The sequence below is a fragment of the Mytilus californianus genome, unplaced genomic scaffold, assembly GCF_021869535.1.
Source record: "Mytilus californianus isolate M0D057914Y unplaced genomic scaffold, xbMytCali1.0.p SCAF_7, whole genome shotgun sequence".
Lineage (NCBI taxonomy): Eukaryota > Metazoa > Mollusca > Bivalvia > Mytilida > Mytilidae > Mytilus > Mytilus californianus.
Genome location: NW_026262723.1, coordinates 77,261,966 through 77,284,270, shown reverse-complemented (window position 1 = coordinate 77,284,270; position 22,305 = coordinate 77,261,966). Strand labels below are relative to the sequence as shown.

At 30.7% G+C, this 22,305-nt stretch overlaps 1 protein-coding gene across 1 annotated transcript; it reads right to left on the bottom strand.

Annotated features, from left to right (window-relative positions):
- Positions 1 to 6,908: 6,908 nt before the first annotated feature.
- On the bottom strand, positions 6,909 to 22,305 carry LOC127709025 (storkhead-box protein 2-like). The gene is made up of 4 exons (XM_052214307.1): positions 21,874 to 22,305; positions 16,397 to 16,627; positions 11,949 to 12,383; positions 6,909 to 8,527 (listed from the first exon to the last, which is right to left on the bottom strand). Exons 1-4 carry the CDS (start codon positions 22,205 to 22,207, stop codon positions 7,020 to 7,022), a joined length of 2,508 nt encoding a protein of 835 aa, XP_052070267.1. The 5' UTR covers positions 22,208 to 22,305; the 3' UTR covers positions 6,909 to 7,019.

Here is a 22,305-nt window from a genome sequence, read left to right as displayed (position 1 = left end):
GGTATTCATCTATGAGATATGTCCTTCAATCACTTGATATACAAAATTTGAATACAAAGCTCAATAAATTAATTAAATTTGTAAAATGTAAACTTTGTAACAGTTTTAAAACATTTTTAGTGGTCAAAAGATCTGATACCTTATCACAAGGTAATAGTAAATTAGAAAATTATTTCAACCTCAAGACTGACTTCGTAAAGGAGGCATATTTATCAATTAAAGATTTTAATATAAGAAGAGCTATATGTAAATTGAGAATAAGTACACATGATCTTAAAATTGAGAAAGATAGATATAGTAAAAAATACATAGAGAGAAGTCAGCGTCTATGTCATCACTGCCTATCACATGGATCAAATTCTATTGAAGATGAGACACATTTCACAGTAAGTTGTCCTTTATATAAAGAACAGAGAAAATTATTATGGGATAAAGTAAACAGTTTTTGTAATAATTTTAAAGAATTACCCAAGGATAAAAAATATTTCTGGCTGTCACAAATGAGCATTTACCAACTCTTATGTGCCTAGGCAATTATATAATTAAGTGTTTAGAAATAAGATCTAGGTGGTTACAAAATATATAAAATAATATTTAATTATTATGAAATTATTGTTATAGTTATGTAAGACACATGATGTGTTAGGCTCTGATCCTGTCCATAATATGATAGTATTATATTAGGATCTAGTTTTTCTTTTTTCCAATCATATTGTGCTTAATATTGTTGTAAATGATGTCCTTGATGGGTTCTTGATTAGATTAATAAAATTCTTAAATTCTTATCTTATAAACAAGGTCAGATCTTTATCTTTCAGTTGAACATTAAAGTTTTATGACACTATCTCTAATGGCGAAAAAACATTGATGCAAAGTATATCGTCAAAATCTGTTTCATACACTTAAACAAAATCCGTGAATTTGGAACAGAGGTTACTTAAATGTTTTCGAGCCTTCTGTACTGATCTGTACTGTATATGAAAAATTTGTGCAATATTGAAGCTAGATTTTCAAGTTTTAGATTGTGAGAAACTCGCTTGTCATGGTATTAAATCAACTATACCTAAAGATCCCTTTCAAGTTAGCTCATTCCTCCTTTCAGGCCTCTTGTGTGTATTCAGTATATAATTTTTGCTTTGGATCAAACATAATAGTCATAAATATTGGTATCCCTTAATATTGGTTAAAATATCATTATATCGATTTCGTGTATTACAACAATTAATGTCTCTTCAGTGATGATCGATGCCAAAATATTTGAAAAGCCAAAACCTTATACAAACTTTGAAGAGTCAACCATACGAAAAAGGCATTCAAAGATCTTAAAAGAGAAGAGAAATATACCAAATCGATATTCAAACTCATAAGTCAAAAACAAACTGACAAATCCATGGCAAAAAAACGAAGAACGACGAAAAGACAAACAGTACACAAAACACAACAAAGAAAACTAAAGACTGAGCAACATGGACACTCCAAAAACGGGGGGTGATTTTAGATGCTTCAGAAGGGTAAGCAGAACTTAAGTATAGGCAAATCCGGACAAGCAATCAGAGCTTTGCACGAGAAAGAGATGTTCCATAATTTAAATGATTTATAAATTTATATAACACCTAACTTCAATCAAATATTGTCCGTATTTTCATGCCAGAACCGAAGTACAGGCTACTGGGCTGGTGATAGCCTCGGGGACTCAAAGTCCACTTACAAAGGTATCTACACAGTGATGGTAATAACATAAACGGTACCTATTTTACTACACCAGATGCACATTTCGACATTAAATGTCGCGTCAGTGATACTCGAGGCCAAAATATTTTTAAGTCCCAACTTTATACAAATGTTGAAGAGCTGATAAAAGCGAAAAGGACTAAAAATAATCCAAACACGAACAAGGAATTACACAGATGGAATTGACGTATATGTAAATTATAAATATCGTCTATTTTTTTTATACTTATAGGAACTAATTGGTGGTTCTATATGTTATCAAAACAGGAAAGTATATATTTTGAACGGTAGAGTCGTTATTCACACGTTTATTACAGAATACTTTGCCATGAGACCTATGGTAACGTTGTCTTTTAAAAACAATATTTTTGACAGAGAAAGTTTAAGATATGTTCCGCTGTCCCGTAATTTATCGTTTAAATATTCAAGGGCCAATTTGGTCCAAAATGGTCCCTTTCCCGTTTTATAATTTAAGGATCCCAATCAGTGATTTTAATTCACACTTGTACGCATACTCATTACCTAGACAAATACACAGTGGTTCAACTTGTAAAACTAGCAGCACTGCTTTCAGTTGCTACTTATTAGAGGCGTCCGGAGAAACGACATGACGTATATGAAACATACTTTTCCAATGGACGATGAAAATTTTTTCTTTGGTAAACGGGAGATAACTCAAATGTTAAACATAACAATTCATGTCTCAAAAAGTACCGGATACCAGAGACATATTTACACAGAGATTGGCAACTCTGTGTATATATGTGTCTGCGGATACTTACGTTCAGAAAACATGTTCCATCGCCCATAACATTTCAAATGTCTCAAAAGTACGATACTATGTCGCTTCTTTAAGATTATTCAGTTAGATTGATTGATTTATTGATGTTAAACGCCACTTTTAGCACTATTGTGCTATTTTGTGGCGGTCATTTTTCATTGATGGAGGAAGCCGGAATGCCCGGAGAGAATCACCGATCTTCGATAGGAATACCGTCAATTTAAGATTGGAATCTAGCGCACCTGCAACGTGCGTGATTTGAACTCGCAACTTAAGTCAGTTGACGGGCTAGTCAGAATACAGTAGTTCGACTACTTCGATCACTCGGCCACCAAGGACCCCAGTCAGTTAGAACATGATGCATGTTGTCTGATATATTCAAAACTAGCAGTAGGAAAATTAACAAATTTCTGAATTGTATGATTTTTGCGCAACAACCTGGTTGTCAAAATGTTTCCAGTGAAATTTAAGAGACATATAAATCAAAAGTATTTACAATACTTTATCAATATTGAAGTTATTTTTTCACCATTTTATCATCGGAATCATAACTCAAGTAAACTTATATGACTGTACATAGTAGATATGAATAAACTGAAATGGGGCCGTGTATATACGTCAGTGAGACTAAAAGTGAGACTAAAAGACATAAATGACCAAAACACAACCAAGGGCAACATAGTCTTCGTCAGTAGATAGATGTTTATACAATATGTCGAGCTCTAAATCGTCCCGAGCTTAAATAATTTACAGAAACAAACAAAGATCTTTCATTAAAGAGGGGAATGACACGCCTTTGGTGTGTGGGATATAGGGCGTAAAAAGGTTAAATCTGGGAAAAGGGAAAAAGTGGGAAGAGGGAAAAGAAGTGGAAAGTGGGAAAAATACAAAAGCGGTATTTGCGAAATATGCACCCCTCATAAAACCCAATTCTCCAAATTGCGAAAAAAAATTGAGATATGACATACGACAACAACTGACGAGTTTCATTTGTATAGTATAAGAATAGGACATGTCAATTGTTAGGAAAGATATAATCTTACTAATCTGTGTCACGGTTGAATATAAAAGTTATCAGTTTCAATCAGATATAAAACAAAGCATCCAAAGGAAACGATTTATTTGTTCAGATTTAAGCTTGTGTTATAAACGAGGTCAGATCTTTATCTTTCAGTTGAACATTAAAGTTTTATGACACTATCTCTAATGGCGAAAAAACATTGATGCAAAGTATATCGTCAAAATCTGTTTCATACACTTAAAAAAAATCCGTGAATTTGGAACAGAGGTTACTTAAATGTTTTCGAGCCTTCTGTACTGATCTGTACTGTATATGAAAAATTTGTGCAATATTGAAGCTAGATTTTCAAGTTTTAGATTGTGAGAAACTCGCTTGTCATGGGATTAAATCAACTATACCTAAAGATCCCTTTCAAGTTAGCTCATTCCTCCTTTCAGGCCTCTTGTGTGTATTCAGTATATAATTTTTGCTTTGGATCAAACATAATAGTCATAAATATTGGTATCCCTTAATATTGGTTAAAATATCATTATATCGATTTCGTGTATTTCAACAATTAATGTCTCTTCAGTGATGATCGATGCCAAAATATTTGAAAAGCCAAAACCTTATACAAACTTTGAAGAGTCAACCATACAAAAAAGGCATTCAAAGATCTAATATACCAAATCGATATTCAAACTCATAAGTCAAAAACAAACTGACCATGCCATGGCAAAAAACGAAGAACGACGAAAAGACAAACAGTACACAAAACACAACAAAGAAAACTAAAGACTGAGCAACATGGACAACTCCAAAAACGGGGGGTGATTTTAGATGCTCCAGAAGGGTAAGCAGAACTTAAGTATATAGGCAAATCCGGACAAGCAATCAGAGCTTTGCACGAGAAAGAGTTCCATAAGAGTTTCATAGTTGTATCCCATGTGTCTTTATGTTCTTCTACAGGATCAAAAGGTTAGAGCAGAAATTGTTTATGCATCATGCAAGACCCATTCAAATATTGTTGACACAGAGATATGTCGCAGGTGGCACAAGTATATGCAATGTTAAAACCTAAACCTGCCATATTCTTAGACACAAACGAAGATGAAAGTCAACAATCAAACAAAGTATGAATTCAACCTCAATCACAACATACCTTTTGGTGGTGATGAAAATACGTTATCGACAATCTGATTAAAATACAAAATTCCGTGTCCTCCCTTTGCTCTATTTTTTAGGGAAGCGTGGACACTGGGTCTGTATTTCATTCAGATTGATTTATTGATAGAAAATGAATTGTATACCATCTGATATTTGATAGGCAATCATTGTTACTATTAAAAGAGTAGATATAAGCTCCTTGAAAATTCATAACAATTAGAACAATTTGTCGTCTAAAAGTTTATGTCTTATTAAAATGTAAGCACCTTAGTAAGCAAACTCACATATTTCACATACATTTACTAAATTTTCCTCATCACAAGAGTTTATTTAAACAAAACTTGTTAATATGAAGGCAGGAAAATACTGTAACTGTACTTGTTTTCTCGCCGAGGTAGACCATTACACTAGTTCGCCTTTCAGGTAACAATTTAAAGCAGATGTCTGTAACTATAACCATGCTTCTTGACTTTTGAAGTATTGACCTCATAATGAATAGAAATGTTCCTTATAATCTGTGATCTTATATATATAACAAATTTGGTTCTGTTCAAAGTAAGGTTCTTCAGTTATCCAACCTCTCCATTTCTGCACAAAGTATCTATTCTTAGTTTCTGCAACTCTATTTCAGAAAGTTCTAGAGTTATCAAAAACTGATTTCTGCACTGATTTGGGTCTTTTTGTATCCATCACCTAACTAATTGGAAAAATTGATCTCAAACTCATGGATTTTTCTCATATTACATATTTAAGTTTAGTTCCAATCCGAAGTTATATTCTTGGTTGTCATACAGAAACCTCTTTTTTGCAGTGATTTGGGTCTATATGTGTGACAAAAACCTTAGACATATTGACATCATAATTGATTGGGGTCTTCCTCTTATAATATGTGACTGTATGTTAAATTTTGGCTCTTATTCAAACAAAGGTTCTCAAGTTATGGTATAGAAACACTTTTTATACACTAGTTGGTCTCTATTTTTAAAACTGTAAACTTGACCTTCAACAAGGTGACCTAAAAAATCAATAATAATCTTCCACTCATTATATGTCACAATATGTTCAAATTTTAAGTTTGCAGCATCAGGAATTCAACTAAGTCAAAACCAAGAAGAAGCTTTGGAGATTACTTTACAGCTTTAGTTTTGGTTGTTGTTTTTGTCTATGTCCTTCATGGAGTCACACTTCGTTTTTCAAAATCATCTCATTAGCTATACATGTATAATGCTCAGGATGCACTAATATGTCAATATCTAAATGTTAATCTAAAAAAAAAAACAGATTCCATCCCTGGAAGACTTAATCTAGAGGCTCTAAAGAACCTGTCACTCCCAAGTTCAATGTGCATCTTCAACAAGGCCACTTTCCAATATTGTTAAGTATTTAGTATGACGATAAATTTTCACTTCTGTACTTGTACTGTGAATAACAAATTTATTAATTTTTTTAAAAATCTTTCCGTACTCCTAACAACAAAATTATTATATTTAAATTTGCCTGTATTAGTTTTTTTGACACTGTTGCTACATCTTTTTTATTAATATTGTATTTATATTGTGTCATAGATCAAACTTATTCGTTCAGTGTATGTTTACTTGTTTTTGTTTATACGTCTTTTTGATCGAGTTAAGCCATTTCAATTGATATTTAATAGTGTGTCATTTTATGTTGCAGTGTTACTATCTCAGGTTAGGGTGAAGGTCGGCGACTGTTAAAACGTTTAAACCCACTGCATTTGTATTCACCTGTCCTCAGTCAAGAGCCTGTTGTTCAGTGGTTGCGTTGTTGGTGTGGTTCATAAGTGTTTTTCGTTTCTTGTTTTTTATATAGATTAGACCAATGGTTTTTCTGTTTGAATTGTTTTACACTAGTCATTTTAGGGCCCTTAATAGCTTGCTGTTCTGTGTGAGCCAAGGCTCCGTGTTGAAGGCCGTACTTTGACCTATAATTGTTTACTTTTTATATATTGTGACTTGGATGGAGAGTTGTCTCATTGGCACTCATACCACATCTTATTTATAAGTACAATGTTGTTGAAAATAATTGTATAATATAATTATAAATAGACTTGTATTTGTGAAATACCATTTATATCCTTCACAAAGGTCTAAGAAATCAACCAGATAGTCAATGGTAAATCAATATGGCTAACCAACATTTGTGGTGGGGAATAAAAACAATTTATATGGCCAGCAACATTGGAGGTAGGGCACAAAAACAACCATCATATGAATTGAAATCATTTTTCTTCTCACTTTGTCATGCTTATATTTGAGTGCATGTACATGTACTTTTATAAATTTTGATAATTATCTCCCTTATCACAATCACAACATTAATTTACACAACACCAACAATTTGATAATCAGATGAAGGAGATGGCTCCTTGTAGAATTCATTATTTAGCACTATTTTTTCTTTCTGAAAATCTTTGAGATTGTTCAGTTCATGGTGGTCATAACTTAAGTTTTTGTATAATGGCACCTTCACTTTGTTTTTGTTTTTACCAAGTTCAACTTCTGTTACTCGAGGAGAGTAAAATCCACTATCACCAAGAGTCAAATTTTCTGTTTCCTTAGATACATCTTGTATTCTTTTATTATAAATTACTGTGTCATAACTCTGTTCACTACTGTCCATTAATCCGATATCATCACTTCTATTCGAAAAAGGCTGATTTTCCTTTGCGTCTTCATTTACTTCTGATGGCACACTTCTTGCCATTTCTATACTGTTTATTTCAACATAATCATTATGCTCTGGAACGCATGCATTGATTTCAGCAATACAGACGATTTCATTTTTCTTTAATTCACCATTGTGTTGAGTATTAACTTGCATCTCCCAACTTTTGTGTAAGTTGTTTGATTTTACATTTTCATAGTCCATTAACTGATTATAGCAAAAAACATTGTTATTTTCGGAAGGATTTGACAAACCTACACAGTTAACACCACTATCTCGAGACATAGCAATATTGCTGTGTTTACGGGGCAATATACCATGGTGCTCATAGTTAATGTCATTCTCAATTCTTTTGTAATGTTTAGATCTTCTCCTGTGGGATCTGTGGTCTGTTCGATTAACTTCACGTAGAACGGGACTAGAACACATATCTACATAATCTCCACTTGGTTGTATACATCTCTTTTCAACATCTCTTGGTGTTGAGCTATACATGGGAGACAACCCCATTACTCTTGATTGTTCATTTTGAATATCTTGTTGAAGCTCTCGGTGAGCATGTTGTCTTCGAAGTAATCCAACATCAACTGAATGTCTGTTTGACTTACGATTATAAGATTTTGATCTTCGGACCCTGATATCTGGATTTTTTTCTTGAGACTCTTTAATAGGAAGGAACCTTGATGCTGGTGGCATTTCTTGAACACAATGTGGCTGCTGCATTTTTTTTGCTTTATTGCACATTTTAAATGATTCAATTTCATGGTAGGTATGTGCTTTTTCAGAGGGAGATACTTTATGAGATTGTTTATGAGATTTATGATGCTTACTACTGGACACTGCTGTAGGAAGAGTAACGGGAGAAATACTGTTACACTGATGTAGGTCTTTCTTGATCTCAAATGTCGGCCGATGTATTTTATGAGATAAATGCCCATGAGACATCAGAACCATTCCAGATTGTTGTGTCACCCACTTATTTGTCCTTTCTTGTTTTTTACATTGATCTTGGTACCACAACCATTCAGGTGGTGGGAACTGACCAGAAAATGTGGCATATTCACGTTTTTTATCTTTTGTTTCTGGTTCTTTAGACTTTTTTTTAACCTCTTCCGTCTTTTTTTTCTTCCCAAACAATTTGGACAATAATGACTTCTTTTCTCCTGAAAAAAAAAAAATGGTTTCACAATAATATTTTCAAAATATGTGGTTATTATCAGCTGGAGCTGTATGTGATTATAAGCTATTTTATGTAAATTTTGTTTTTCTTAATTGCATTTTCCTTCCTGTAACAGTTTTGAATATATATTATGACATCCTACTACAAACTTTCATTTGTAACTTCAAACCACTGCACTCACATACACACGTGTCTAGATTTATAGTTACTTCAGAAACAAGTAGATAACATGTAGGATATCTTTTCAGAAACATTCCTGTTTAAAATTATCTCATTAACTTTTATTAATGACTTAATATTATGAAAAGGCATTGCAAATTTTTGGAAGAACACATTCCACATTTACGTAATTTTACCCCACAAAAAATAACATGAATCTTAGTAGAAAAACTGAAGTTAACTGAAAGAATCTTTGATTAAACATATCAAGCCTGCATTCCAAACTGCTCTTCAGAATTTGTATACTTTATTTTAGTCAAACTACAGAAATTAAAGACTGCTTATAGCTTGTATACATGTAGTTCAATTAGCTATTTAATTTGAATGTTAGAGCTGAATATATTGTTTGATTCACTTTACATTTAAATGATTATGTTCATAACCAATACATGTTTTGCAATGTGACAAGTTCTCTAAAAATTGCAAATAAGCATTGGAAAAAGAGCAATGATTTTTTTTCATCTCTTATCCTTGGTCCTTTCAATGAAGTAAGTTGTTCTAAGAACGATTGTTTTTCATCTCTAATCCTTGGTCCTTTCAATGAAGTAATTTTAAGTTGTTTTATGAATGTTCTTTACTGTACCATGTAAATTTATGCTGACTGTTGAAGTCACATTTACTTATTCATTTGTTTTTCATGCTGTCACAACTATATCATGTTTCTACTTTATTTTTATTTTAAATTAATTTTTAGGAAGAGGAATTTTTGTATACCAAAATTCTAAACTGCACATATTTTTCAACTAACACATTTAGTAAATCTATTAATCCCAGCTTTAAATGTTGCAGTCATCTTATCTAAAGCTGGCTTCCTCAGATTTTGAAATACATGTGATATAAGGTAATATACCCCCTAAGACAAATGGACTTGAATACAAAAACAATGAATACATATCCCTACCTCCATTGTTTTCAGTTTTACTCCTAAAACCAATTACTATACTCCCACATGTTATCTCTCTCTTGTTCATTTTTTTTAATAAATTTTACAAGAGGTCAATTGTAACCATGTAGTTTTTTGTATTTCAAATTTTGTGCAAAAAGGACTGTAAAAGACCTGTGATACAAATAACTTAATGTCATTGGCTAAAACTTTTACTTTCAACCAATACAATGGTGTTTTATATAATGTGATGTAAGCAGATGTGACAGGTGTTTTTACAAACAGTAGGAATGCATGCATGAATAAATTATGAAGTAATATAATCCATCAAAATATGGCACAAATAAGTGTTTTAAAAATAAAATAGAAATTTATCATATATTTCAATGAGTATTTAAATACTGAAAATATTTCATTTAAATTTTACTTGAATATGTGCTGATCGATTTATGATTTATTTTTTTTATTTTGGTTTAATTCGTATACATGTTATGAAAATATTTTAAAACACAAGAATAATTAAACATGTATGCAGGTTTTGTAAATTCAAATAATTCAATATTCCTTTTTCAATAGACTAACATAACAATAAACCTGTATTTGTTTCCCTGTTTTCTTTGTGTGAGATCCACAGTTTTTATGTCCCCCCCTCCCCCCCCCCCCCCCCCCCCAAAAAAAAAAGAAGAAAATAACTTTCTTACAAAACAGTGTGGATATCAGATAGAGATTAAACCCTCATTCATCAAACCATGACACCCTTAATAACTTCACACTTTACTAAAATGACTGACTCCAACTAATAAACTTTAAAGATTTTCCATTAACAAAGAAATCACAAATTTTATTCAAAATTTTATGGGTTAGAAGTAGAATTTTTATCCTTGTTATCAAACAGGATACCAATTCATTAGTTATAGCTTTTATACATCAAATTCATAAAATTCCCTACAGCTAAAATGGTATGTGCATGGAGTAAAAGTCAATATAATACTTCCATGGTATGTGCTAGGACATGCTATGCATAATGAATTGAGTTTATAAGGTTCATATAAACAAAATGTTAAAATAAAGCTATAGGACTAGAAAATAATAAAAACAAAATTTCCCCCCTTAAGTGGCTACCCTATTTATAAAATGATTCTCTATACCTGAAACCATGAATAGGATATTCAACATTTAATGTTTTTAAAAATTTCCTGATTCCAATTTTTCAACAGATACTTTCAAACTCAGTATATTGACCAGTTAAAGCTTATAATTCAATCCCATCGTTATCATTGACAAAAGTTTCTACATCTGTAAAACATCTTTTATATTTGCTTATTGAAGCCTGGTTTGTCATAAACACCAGTTTACTGCTACAACAGCTTTAAATTCTAATTAATTCTTTTATTAAAAAGATTAGCATGGTGATGAATAAGTTCTTGAAGTCCTTTTTCTTTTAAAATGGTGTTAACAAGTTGTCTTGCTGGGAAAACTTTTTCAATCCTGGATAAGAGGGTATAGTATCTCTTTCAATCTGAATTCTTTCTAGTGGGAAACGAGTCAATTCTCATCATTGTATAATTGAATAGTTAATACATGCATTGAGAGTATTTAAACCACAAAAGATTAACCACCAAACCCTTTTACTTTCTTATGTAAATGCAAATCTTCAAATAAAAGATTAAATATGCATAAACCCTATGACATAATGAGGTATAATATAGGATCATAAAGAGCCTTGATTTAATATATAAATCATTGAGACATAAGTAACTCCTGACTGACTTCAAAACTTTTACCAAAGTCATATCAAAAAAGTGTCAGAACATTATGATATATAGATGCAAGTTGTCATTTTATACTTCCTAATATAGTACAAAAGAAAAGGAACAATTTGGTGTCTAATGGGTCCTAACAAAAATAAATTTCTAAATTTCTTCACATTGCAAAATTGAATGTTTGATCAGTGTACTTGAAAAAAAACAACATTGCTATATTTGTTTTATAGGTATTTGCATTTCATCCTTAAGGCAGCCATGAATATTAATGCACTTTTATAACAGTCAAATTGTGCCTATGCTAAAATCTACATTTTCTAAAATTCATTTTTCATTGAATGAAAATTTAATTTAGTGGTTTATATAATAATGTATATGTTACAAATTTTCTTTTATCTTTGAAGTTACTGGGGCTGAACAAGCTCCAAAATATACCTTCTCCTTTTCTATTTTAGTACTGTTGTAAAATTCAAGTTACCAAATGAGGGTCGTTTTCACAGCACTGAGTTGATTGACAGTCATATAACTCTTATACATACCCTTTTCCTTGACTTTATTAAGGTTACTCTTCATAACATTGACATCTTTATTTGTTAAACAGTCATCTTGGGCTCTTACTGATACATTCTTTTTCAATGATTCTGGGTCATTCTGATTCTTTTCCTTGTGTCTACGAGCACTGTGGCTACGATGTAATCTTGGTTTATCTGTCTCTTCTAGCTTTAGTTCTGGTGTGCTAGCTCGTTTTTGATTGGCTATGCTCACTTGGCAAGAAATAGATCTAACTGGTGGTAAAGTCTGTGTCATAGCAACTGTTGTCATGGGAACTGTGAAAGGTGACATTCTTCGATCACATATCATTTGATTTCTAGATACTGGTAGATACATTGGATTGTGTTGAGGTGGCAAACTTGGCGAAGGTAGGTCAACCGGGAGTCTGAGGGTATCAGGCGTAACCACAAAGTATCCACTACCTGAAAATACATTACACTGTTAAGTTAACACTGTATGTAAAATTATAATGCACACAGATAAAGCATCCAAATTAACAAAAAATTCCTGGTCTAAAATAAAATCTGCCAAACTAATAAACAAATTTTAGTAGAAGTTTTGTGATAATTGCATCAGAAACCCCACAAATATTTGTCTGAATGAATCAGAATGAATTGTCAGATGGTTAGACAATTTCCCAAAAGTGACTCTTTCAATGTTTGAAAAATAACGAACAAATAACAGAATATTAATTTTGTATAATATCTTTTTAAAAACCACTCATAAATAATTTTCACTCTGCTTTTTCATCTTAGTTGACAGATTGAGAATTGCTTGACAATTCAAATGAGTGCTAATAATTTATTATCAAATGGATTCTTCAAAACCTCTTCCTGCTTAAAGATTAATATATGATCAAAATAAATGAAAATAAAAGATTTTTTTTTTGCACCACCATGAAAGACATTGTTGACTTTTAAGCTTATTTTTACCTGAGACTACTGCAAAAGTTAACAATTGGTGAAAAGGAAATTGACATAAAAACCTAAAATTTTACACAGCAACTGTTGCTAATGACAGAATTACTATTCACTGATATTCTAAATTTCTTTTACAATAGCAATGGGAGATATGAATGAAGGAATTTGAAAAGGTACATTATAACATTCAAACAAATTATATTAGACTTTCATGTCTTGATATTGTATTTCTTTTCCGTCACATTTGATTTTTGTGTGTCAGAAAAAGCAGTTTTAGCTACTACTTTGTATCACAAAAGACAGACATATTTGATTGATTGATGCTTTCTGTACAATGGCAAATATTACACAAACACATATATATCAAAGATGATAGCATGTTATGTCATAAATGTGAACATATCTTGCTTTGTTCTACATGGGGAAAGTCAACATGCAAAACACAATTTACATGCCAGTTACCATGATAACCTTCTATATGAAAACTTGTTACCCTACTGTCAAGGACATATTGTTCTGACAACCAGTCAGACAATCATTGAAATCCTACTTCCATTTATACATGTAGCAGAGCAGCAAATGACAATTTTTAAGTCTTTTGATTAGACTCAGTCAAAAATTGAAACCATGACTTCCTACACTCAAGGCAAGCTTGATACCTTCAGACCACCATGGTAGTTCAGATATATCTTATTCTGAGGTAAAAGTTTCATTGACATTCAGATGAACCAAAAAAAAAAACCAAACAATTACAATCCAACCACAATATTTGTAATTAAAATAATGTGTTTGAGCAAACCATGTTTATTGATTTTTATATAAACAAATATAACAAGTTAATAAAAAAAGATATGTATCAAAACAATCTTATTTTTAGCAAATGAATGAGCTATAAAAACCACAGGGACCATTAACTCATCATAAAATCCATATTCACAAGCATTCAATTTATATTTTTATTACAAATCACAGAAAACAAATTGGAGAGTTGGTAATCAAAACCACCAATACATCAACAACTGCCTTTTCTAAAGTTTATAGACCATGGATGGGTATCCAATTGTAAAAACATAAACTTAATAAACATCAATTACAAATTTATGTTTGTTATTATAAATAAAAAACAAGGCCATATTTTAGTATGCTTTAACAAAGGTCAATACGTTAAAAGCATAGGAAAATGCATGTTTAAAGCAGAACGGCATAAAATGCAACCAACTGAATCACATTCTCAGATAATGATGTATCATATCTTGGTCCATTTTTTTCAAACTTCTTAAACATTTGTTGTTTGTTTATTCTTTAAGGTGGTACCAAACACGTTGACTAAAATTAATTTGGCTCCTTTAATTTTCATAAAATTTTGACTAAAATATTTACTTTGACCCTTTGACAAAAATATAAAAATTTCAAAATACCAGAACCACCCACTTTATCCGAAAAATTTCATTGGAGATATAGCAGTTTGACAAACACTAATTTTGATTGTTGAGAAGCTTAATATTTCCTTAACAGTGATTAAAATGTTCAGCTGATTTTTAAAGAGTTATCTCCCTGTAGTGTTATGTACCACCTTAATTCACTTTTGACTCAAATTTTCAAATTAATAATCGATGTATTGTTTCTTTATCATTTTTAATTTCCATTAAGGAAAATAGTGTTGATCCTCTGTATCTTTCATAGTTTTTGTTGAATAAGTTATTTCCAATTTGTCTTTACTCTGGGTGACACAGAGATTTTAAGTTTAACTTTTATAATAAGAAAAACTTGGATAATGACAACAGGCCTTATTATCATAGTTTTTAAAATGTGATCAGTGTACACACACAAGATGCATTTATTATGCTTCCAATGTCAAAAGCAACCATCATCAATTCATGATCATCATGAAAGTATCATAATGATGAACTATTCTGTGAAAACAAAATATGGTTAAATTGTGAGTAGCATTACTGCATTCTGATTTGCAGCTCTTGAAATTATACAACCTAATCAGGTAAACATATTTATGCTTATAAACATTGCTATAGATCAAAATCATGCTGATAAAAAAGTCAAACACCTTTTTCTCCCAAAGGTCTTTCCTAAGCATTTGTTTGTCCTATGTCATATGGAGAAACATCAAAGTTTACAGAGATGTTGAAAATAAAACAACAAACTATCAACTATCAACTAACAATAACATAGACATCTACATTTCCTGTGTTTGCAAATCGTAAATTTAAAAATTCTCCAGTAACTAAAACATCCAGTCGATTTAGACTCAATTACCTGGTAGTTTAAACCATCATTAGTTTGCCATTGATCTATGTATTTTTCGTATTCAATATGTAATTGCTTTCAAAATTTTATTTACTCTGCAAAAGAATCCTTTAAGTAAATTTGAATTTTGAGAAAGGAGACCTTTATTGAATTCATAAACTTGCATCAATTATGTGTGAAAATATTGTTGTAACTGATTATTTAGATAATAGTAATCCATTTGTCAATGCCATGTAAGGTATTTTCTCTAGACTTTATTACAGTGAGAACTTTAAACCCGAACTCTGACCCCTTTTTTTTAATTGAAACATATGCTCTCTGATCCTGAATTGGAAATCCACTAAATCGACATCCTATCAACAAAGGAAACTTTCTCACCTGCAAACATCTCAGGTGTATTCTATATTCACCCATGGCTTTTATTGTCAAATTTCTCAATATTTTTCTACTTTATCCTTGAGTTGGAAATTTTAGAAGTAAAATAATTAAGAAATTCTATATATCAATTAAAAATTTTATTACAAATCAGATCTACTCAATTTAAATCAGAAATTTGAGTTTCTTATCTCCAAAATTTTGGTGTTACAATCTTAGATTTTACACAATAAGGACTAAATGAACATGTCCAGAAAAGACTTAAATATCATTTTTTAAATGATAGATCTTTTGGTTCTACTCTGATCAGGACAGCGATTGCTAATCTTTGGTAATTGAGATTAGTAAACTCTTTACTCTAATTTGAAGTTTCCAAGATGTTTTTATTTCTAGTTTGTATGCAGGAAATCAACCTTCTTTCATGTCTAATACATGTACTGGTAAATAAAACTGTTTAAATAATTACTGATGATAAGATATATAGACTTGTAGTTGTAATATTATTTTCATTTCAGTTTCATTTACATACAATTAGCTTCCCATAATAAGCAACTCCGAATCTTAATTGACTAGGATTACCAGATTTCCTGTAGAGGGTTGTTGGTTCTCTCCAGGCACTCACGATAAGTAATGTACATGTAGTAAAAAGTTTACTTTATAGAGATATTTTATTTTGCCAAAATATTGACTAATGAAATTGCAAGAACTGGTAGTTTCAGTGTAAGACTGGTAACTGATCACAAGTAAGAAAATACCCCCAGAGTCTTATAACAGTTAAATTACAATACCATCCAGTCAGTTTATTTAATAAGATGAATAGTTCATACATGTATGCATGTATTTATACCTAAAATGAAACAAAAATACCCTGTACATACCGGTATGAAAAATTTTCCTTTCTTGAATCAAGTTATGCAAGGTTTCATATACCAGCTGGTTGCTTGGTAACTGTGTCCCTTGGTAACATTTTTTTAGCTGTGCCTGTATGATATCTACTGTTGCTAGGATCTGTTTGTTGTTGAGGTCAAGGATAATGAGACAGAGGATTTCTGGAAGGGGAATAAAATGATTCTGTGGCACCTCCTGCATGGTTATATTACCAATATCTCCTGCAATGACAATTAAAGTAATTAGTATGGCACTATAGGTACTAATCATATGCCACTTTTAGTACTGATAGTATGGCTAACACACTTACTGTATCTGCAGGCAATTATAACATATTCACGATCACCTTTCACACTTTGATATTGTGCATTTAAGACAAATTAAATCATCAGTATAATTTTACTTTTAAACCTTATGAAATTTCACATGAATGGTGCAAGGTTGTGGTATTGTAATTTTTTTAATATTTTTAATATACAAATAAGGAGACCTGTTAAGATTACCAATGAGATAACTATCCACAAGGGGGCTAAAAGATGTGCATTTAAGTTGGTTGTCATTATGTATTTATAAGTTTATGATACCATTGTTATTCTGAAAGAAAAATTCTAAATATATGCATTTCTCAATGTTTATGAACCTTCATAAAATTTGTCCTTCTTTAGCTGTTTATATGACTAAATTTGTGGATCAAGTTTTTTTTTTTTATTTCCATCTCAATACTTGTAAATGAAGAACTCCATTGATTCTCAATAGATGGCATATTTATAACTTATGAATACATTTGATAAAATTTATGGCATTAAAAATGACATGTACCAACTGTTGTAATTAATATGCAGAAAATTGCTTCTGAGATGACATTCACCTTATTGAATAGATTAGATTTATGAACTAGACCAATAATAGACAACTCTGTATAATAGTCACAACTGTCTCGTCACGTGGCCTTGAATTGATGTTATTGGGTACAACAACTAATTTATGTCCCTTTTAATTCTTTTGCCTAACCTGCATCTCCAGGTTTGTGATCCCTCATCCAACTCGTTCAATTGGGATAAAAACTATGTGCTTGCTGAAATGGTCCTTTAACCAAATCAGCATATATTAAATTGCATTTAAGGAACTCAACCAGTTCCAAGAAGTTAAGATTATTATTAAGGAACTTTAAGCAGGAATTGTGCTGTATATTTGCACTTTCTGACATACCAATATTAATTGTTCAATGAAATTGTATTCACAAATGAAAATTATCCATTATCATTTGATACAAAGTTATTTCAATACTTTTAGGGTTTACAAGTTACACCAAAAAGAAGGAGCTTTTTTGTATTAAAATGCACATGTACTATTTTCTAAAAGGGCATGTTCTCATGCCAGGACTTTTATTGATTGATTGGTATTTTAACACCACTTTCAGCACTGTTTGCTTTTTCATGGCGGTTGCTAATTCTTTTAATTAGTGGTTATACACCTAATGTTCTGACTTAACCCGGTAAACCAGTTCAAAAGAGAAACAAATGAAAAAGCAAATTTAATGTGTGATGGAAAAGTGAATGGTACTAGATGAATAAATAAACAGATAGCTACTTATCTACACTAGTGATAAAACAGACAGAGGATTGGTGAAACATATGCATCTGTACACACACAAAAAATCACAATACTAAACAGAAGCAATTGAAAATGCATCCTGACAAAAGAGTTATATTTTATTTAACTATATTTTACAGTAAAAGAGTTTTTTCCTATGATATATAGGCAAAGAAATCACAAAATATTTTGGCATTATCACAAAAAAGAAAATGGATTTTGAGTGCCCACACCTAAGGCAAACAAGCACCTACATGTAATATATGCATTTACATGAAAGCTTCAAAGATCAGGGAAGGATAGCAGTCTTTTGTAATAGAGGTATAACCCAAAGATAACCATAATGTCAATGTAAATGGGTTAGGATTAATGTACAAACGCTATCTTGATGACTTTACAAATAAATATATTGTAGGTCCTATCCATAATATTTGACAAGGATAAGTACAAGATATTAGAACTATACCAATAAATTTGACAGTAAATCTGCATGTGATTTAACATGTATTGATCGTCGTTCTGACCATGTCTTACTCAATATAAAGTCATAATCCAAGCTTATTTCAATAAAAAACATGTTAAAACATCAGATATTGGCAATCTAAATGTTAAGAGACAGATTATTATTGAAATATTTTTACACATGTGTCTTATTTTGGTGTTTTTACATTTGACTTGGCATTATATTGATTGGAAGAGGTTTCCATTTAAAAACCTAGGTACCCTAATTGAACAATTTTTTGGCTTACCTATCCAAAATAGTTTCCCCAATGTTGAGTCATAAAACTTGGAATACCATGATGCAAAACTATAGTTTTTGATAATTTTCTAACTTGCCATGATGCTATCGGAAATTTCTAGAGGTGAAATTCATTAATACAATGTATTGCCAAAAAAATCCATCAATATAATGGAATTTTATGTGACTGTCATACAAGTGAGAGGTTTAGCTAGCTATAAAACCAGGTTTCATCCACCATTTTCTACACATGGAAATGCCGGTACCAAGTCGGGTATATGACCATGATGACAGTTGTTTTCCATTCGTTTGAGGTGTTTGAGCTTTTGATTTTGCCATTTGATAAGGGACTTTCCATTTTGCATTTTCCTTGGAGTATTTTTTTTTATTTTACCTTACTAAAAGCAGTGAAAAATTGCTTGCAAAAATATCTAAAGAATGCAAATTTCATAAAACTAAAAAGAATTTGCTATCTCATTGTTATCACAACCAATTTTGACTGCATTGTTACGTTAGTTTGTTCTTTTACAAACATCTAAACTTTTTTCTTGTGTACCATCTGTTTAAGATATAAAACTGTTCGTTAAAAGTGAGGAATTCTATTATCAGTGTATAAGTACAAAGTAATATTTCTAATTGGAACTAACATCCAATAAATCCTGTTATTTCACTTCATTACATATTTAATCAACAACTATCCTTCAAAATGTGGTAAACTTGGAAAAATTTCAAATACTATGCCAACTATCATAGGAAGGGAGATTTCTGTATCTAATGTAACTATCTTGAATATTCTATCTGCAGTAAGGATTATGTTATTGCTTGTAGCAACTTACTACATACATCAATCCAACAATTAATGTCATATTTGTATTCAAAAGCATTCACAGACATGTGTTATCATAAATAAATTATCGATTGTATAAGAAAAATGGTGAATAAATTCTGCATAATTTTAATTCTTTGTCATCATACATGGTTTTCATGCATTTCAAACACATCTTTTCTGAAGCAGATACAACATTAATATTTTTAAATTGGATGGCCATCTGCTTTGAAAGGAACATAAATCTAATGTATTAATTGCATAAATTAACATGTAAATTAAATAAACATGTGAATATCAATTAACCAAATAACTGTCACAACATAATTAAAAGTGATTTGATTTGTCAATAATAACTTTAACCTGTAGTTGACATACATGTGAAATTGCTCACATTTTCTACCTAACTAAGTGATGAAGGTTTATTTAGCAATTAGACAGAGACAGTAGGTGATAATACTTTGAAGTGACAGGTGACAAAACTGACAGGTGCGAACTGTCTAATCCATTAACTGGATAATACTTTAAGTACATTATGGATATATGGTAGATGTCTATTTCATGCTGTGTGATTTACTTTATATCTTGCATTCTCCTTTTGTCCTTACCCTGCATGCCAAAGACATATGACTATCAATAATTTAAGATCAAAGTAACGGGTCCAGGTAGAAATATGTGATCAAAATAGCTACTTGTACCACTCCATACTAACTTAATGATCATTTACCATTTGTTTTTAAACTGAAAATATGCAAAGATTATAAACTAAAAGAAAATAAAGTTTTCCATCAACCATAAAAAAATAATCCAACTTTAAATTTAAGAAAACAGAATAAATTATGTTCTATACACAGACACCATAAACAATTAAACTTTTAAATAAATTCTCTCTAAATATAAATTTTACCTTTAGCTGTGCTGATAACTTCCTGTGTGTATATATACATTTGGAATAATCATTTTTTGTCATTGTTTTTCCATATTATTATTAAGATTTATGCAAAATAAGACCAGATGCAGGTGTGTCTTTAAATTATACAAATATATAATTATATTGAGGACAAATCTATTGATAACATACCTGCCCTGTCATAAAATAAAATAACTGGTATATAAATAACAGAACTTGATGTACTAGTCTAATAGTAAGAGAAATCTACACCTGGCCTCTGGGTAGATACATTCAATCTTTGATGATTGAACAGATATGTTATCTTACAGTGTAAACAAATAATCCAATTCAGACAATTATAGGGAAATGGAACATCCTGACCTTCTGGCTATTATTTTAACAAGGTGTTAATACCATAATCTAATTTATGTTCTAATGAACCTCTTTTGTTTGATTTGTTTACAATTTTTATGGTCAATACAAATATAAACATCAAAGTGATTTTTGACATATGGTTCTTATAAATAAATTAATTTTTTAAACTTGTTTTTAATTTGAAACAATATAATTTACTACAAAAAATTTTTTTTTTAATAGAACCTATCAAATCTGTAAAATTTAGTAAACCAATATCTTTTACTCTGTATTTCCTACTTATCATTTAAGAATAATAGTTACATGTAGTTTTATGAATATTAAAAATTTTTCTCATTTTTCTATTTTTTTTCCCCCTGAAATTCTTCTAAAAAGGAATTGTTAAATGCGAGAAAAAGACAGAGATACACATGTAGCTTTTGAATGATTATGAATTCTGTAACAACTTCATTTTTAAGTACATGTAAGGACAAATTGTGTTAACATCAAAATCTAAAAGTTTATGTAAATCATTAAACTCACATTTTTGTTCATTCGTTAAAAATAGCAATAAGAAATGCACGCAATAATTTCTTCAACTTTTTTCAATATTTGATTTGGCTTTGAAACTAGTTTGATTCAAGTGCAACTGATGAGTCTTGTGTAGACGAAACCAATAATTGGCATACCAAATTATAAGCCTGGTACAAAGTATCTTTGATGTATTGTTTTCACATTGTTACAAAAATGAAACCACATTTATATTAAATATTAATATAAATATATGCATATTGAAAAATTGTACTGTAATGTCTTTATGTAATGATCCATGAGATTTGAGTCATACAAACTAATGTTTCTGATAAACGAGTGACGCATAAAGATTAATGTTGGGAACTTTATACAGATGCTTAGTAAATAATAAAAAAAAAGGACAATTTGTAAATTTTTACCAAATTCAAGTGAAAATATAAATTTATAAATCAGCTTAATTAAAATGTCATTTTTACTTTTAATATGTATTTTCTATGACATATATATAAAATATCTTCCTAAAACTTACCAATTTTCTCAATCCTGCAGTTGTGTGGATCATTTAGAACTCTTCTACCCCATGCCATTCTCAGATTTTCCAAACATACATCAGTTCCACCGAGTAAAATTGTATTTGGTTCTAAAAATCCCAAATATTGAAGATTTTTTATGCTGTCAGATAATGCAGAATTCCAATAACAAGTACTATTCCGAAGTTGAAAATCGTCAAATATTTCCTTTCCATTTACAGCTTTAGCCTCAACAACAAGCGACACAACCATAGCTAAACATTTCGATGTAACCGGCGATAACTGTTGAAAAATCTGTTTATTTTCTTTCCGTCCTGCTGATTTCCCAGTCATTCTGACAGTAAGTTTTTATTACCTACCCGCCAATACATTTAAATAAGATAACAACATAAATATATGGATATTTGTGTATACTGGTTATTAGTTACGCT

Excerpts from the sequence above, each read along its gene's own strand:
- LOC127709025 (XM_052214307.1), bottom strand. The coding sequence starts at position 22,207 with ATGACTGGGAAATCAGCAGGACGGAAAGAAAATAAACAGATTTTTCAA. Across the intron at positions 16,628-21,873 it reads CTGCAGGATTGAGAAAATTG|GAGATATTGGTAATATAACC; the intron begins GTAAGTTTTAGG and ends TTGTCATTGCAG. Across the intron at positions 12,384-16,396 it reads AAGGAAAATTTTTCATACCG|GTAGTGGATACTTTGTGGTT; the intron begins GTATGTACAGGG and ends ATGTATTTTCAG.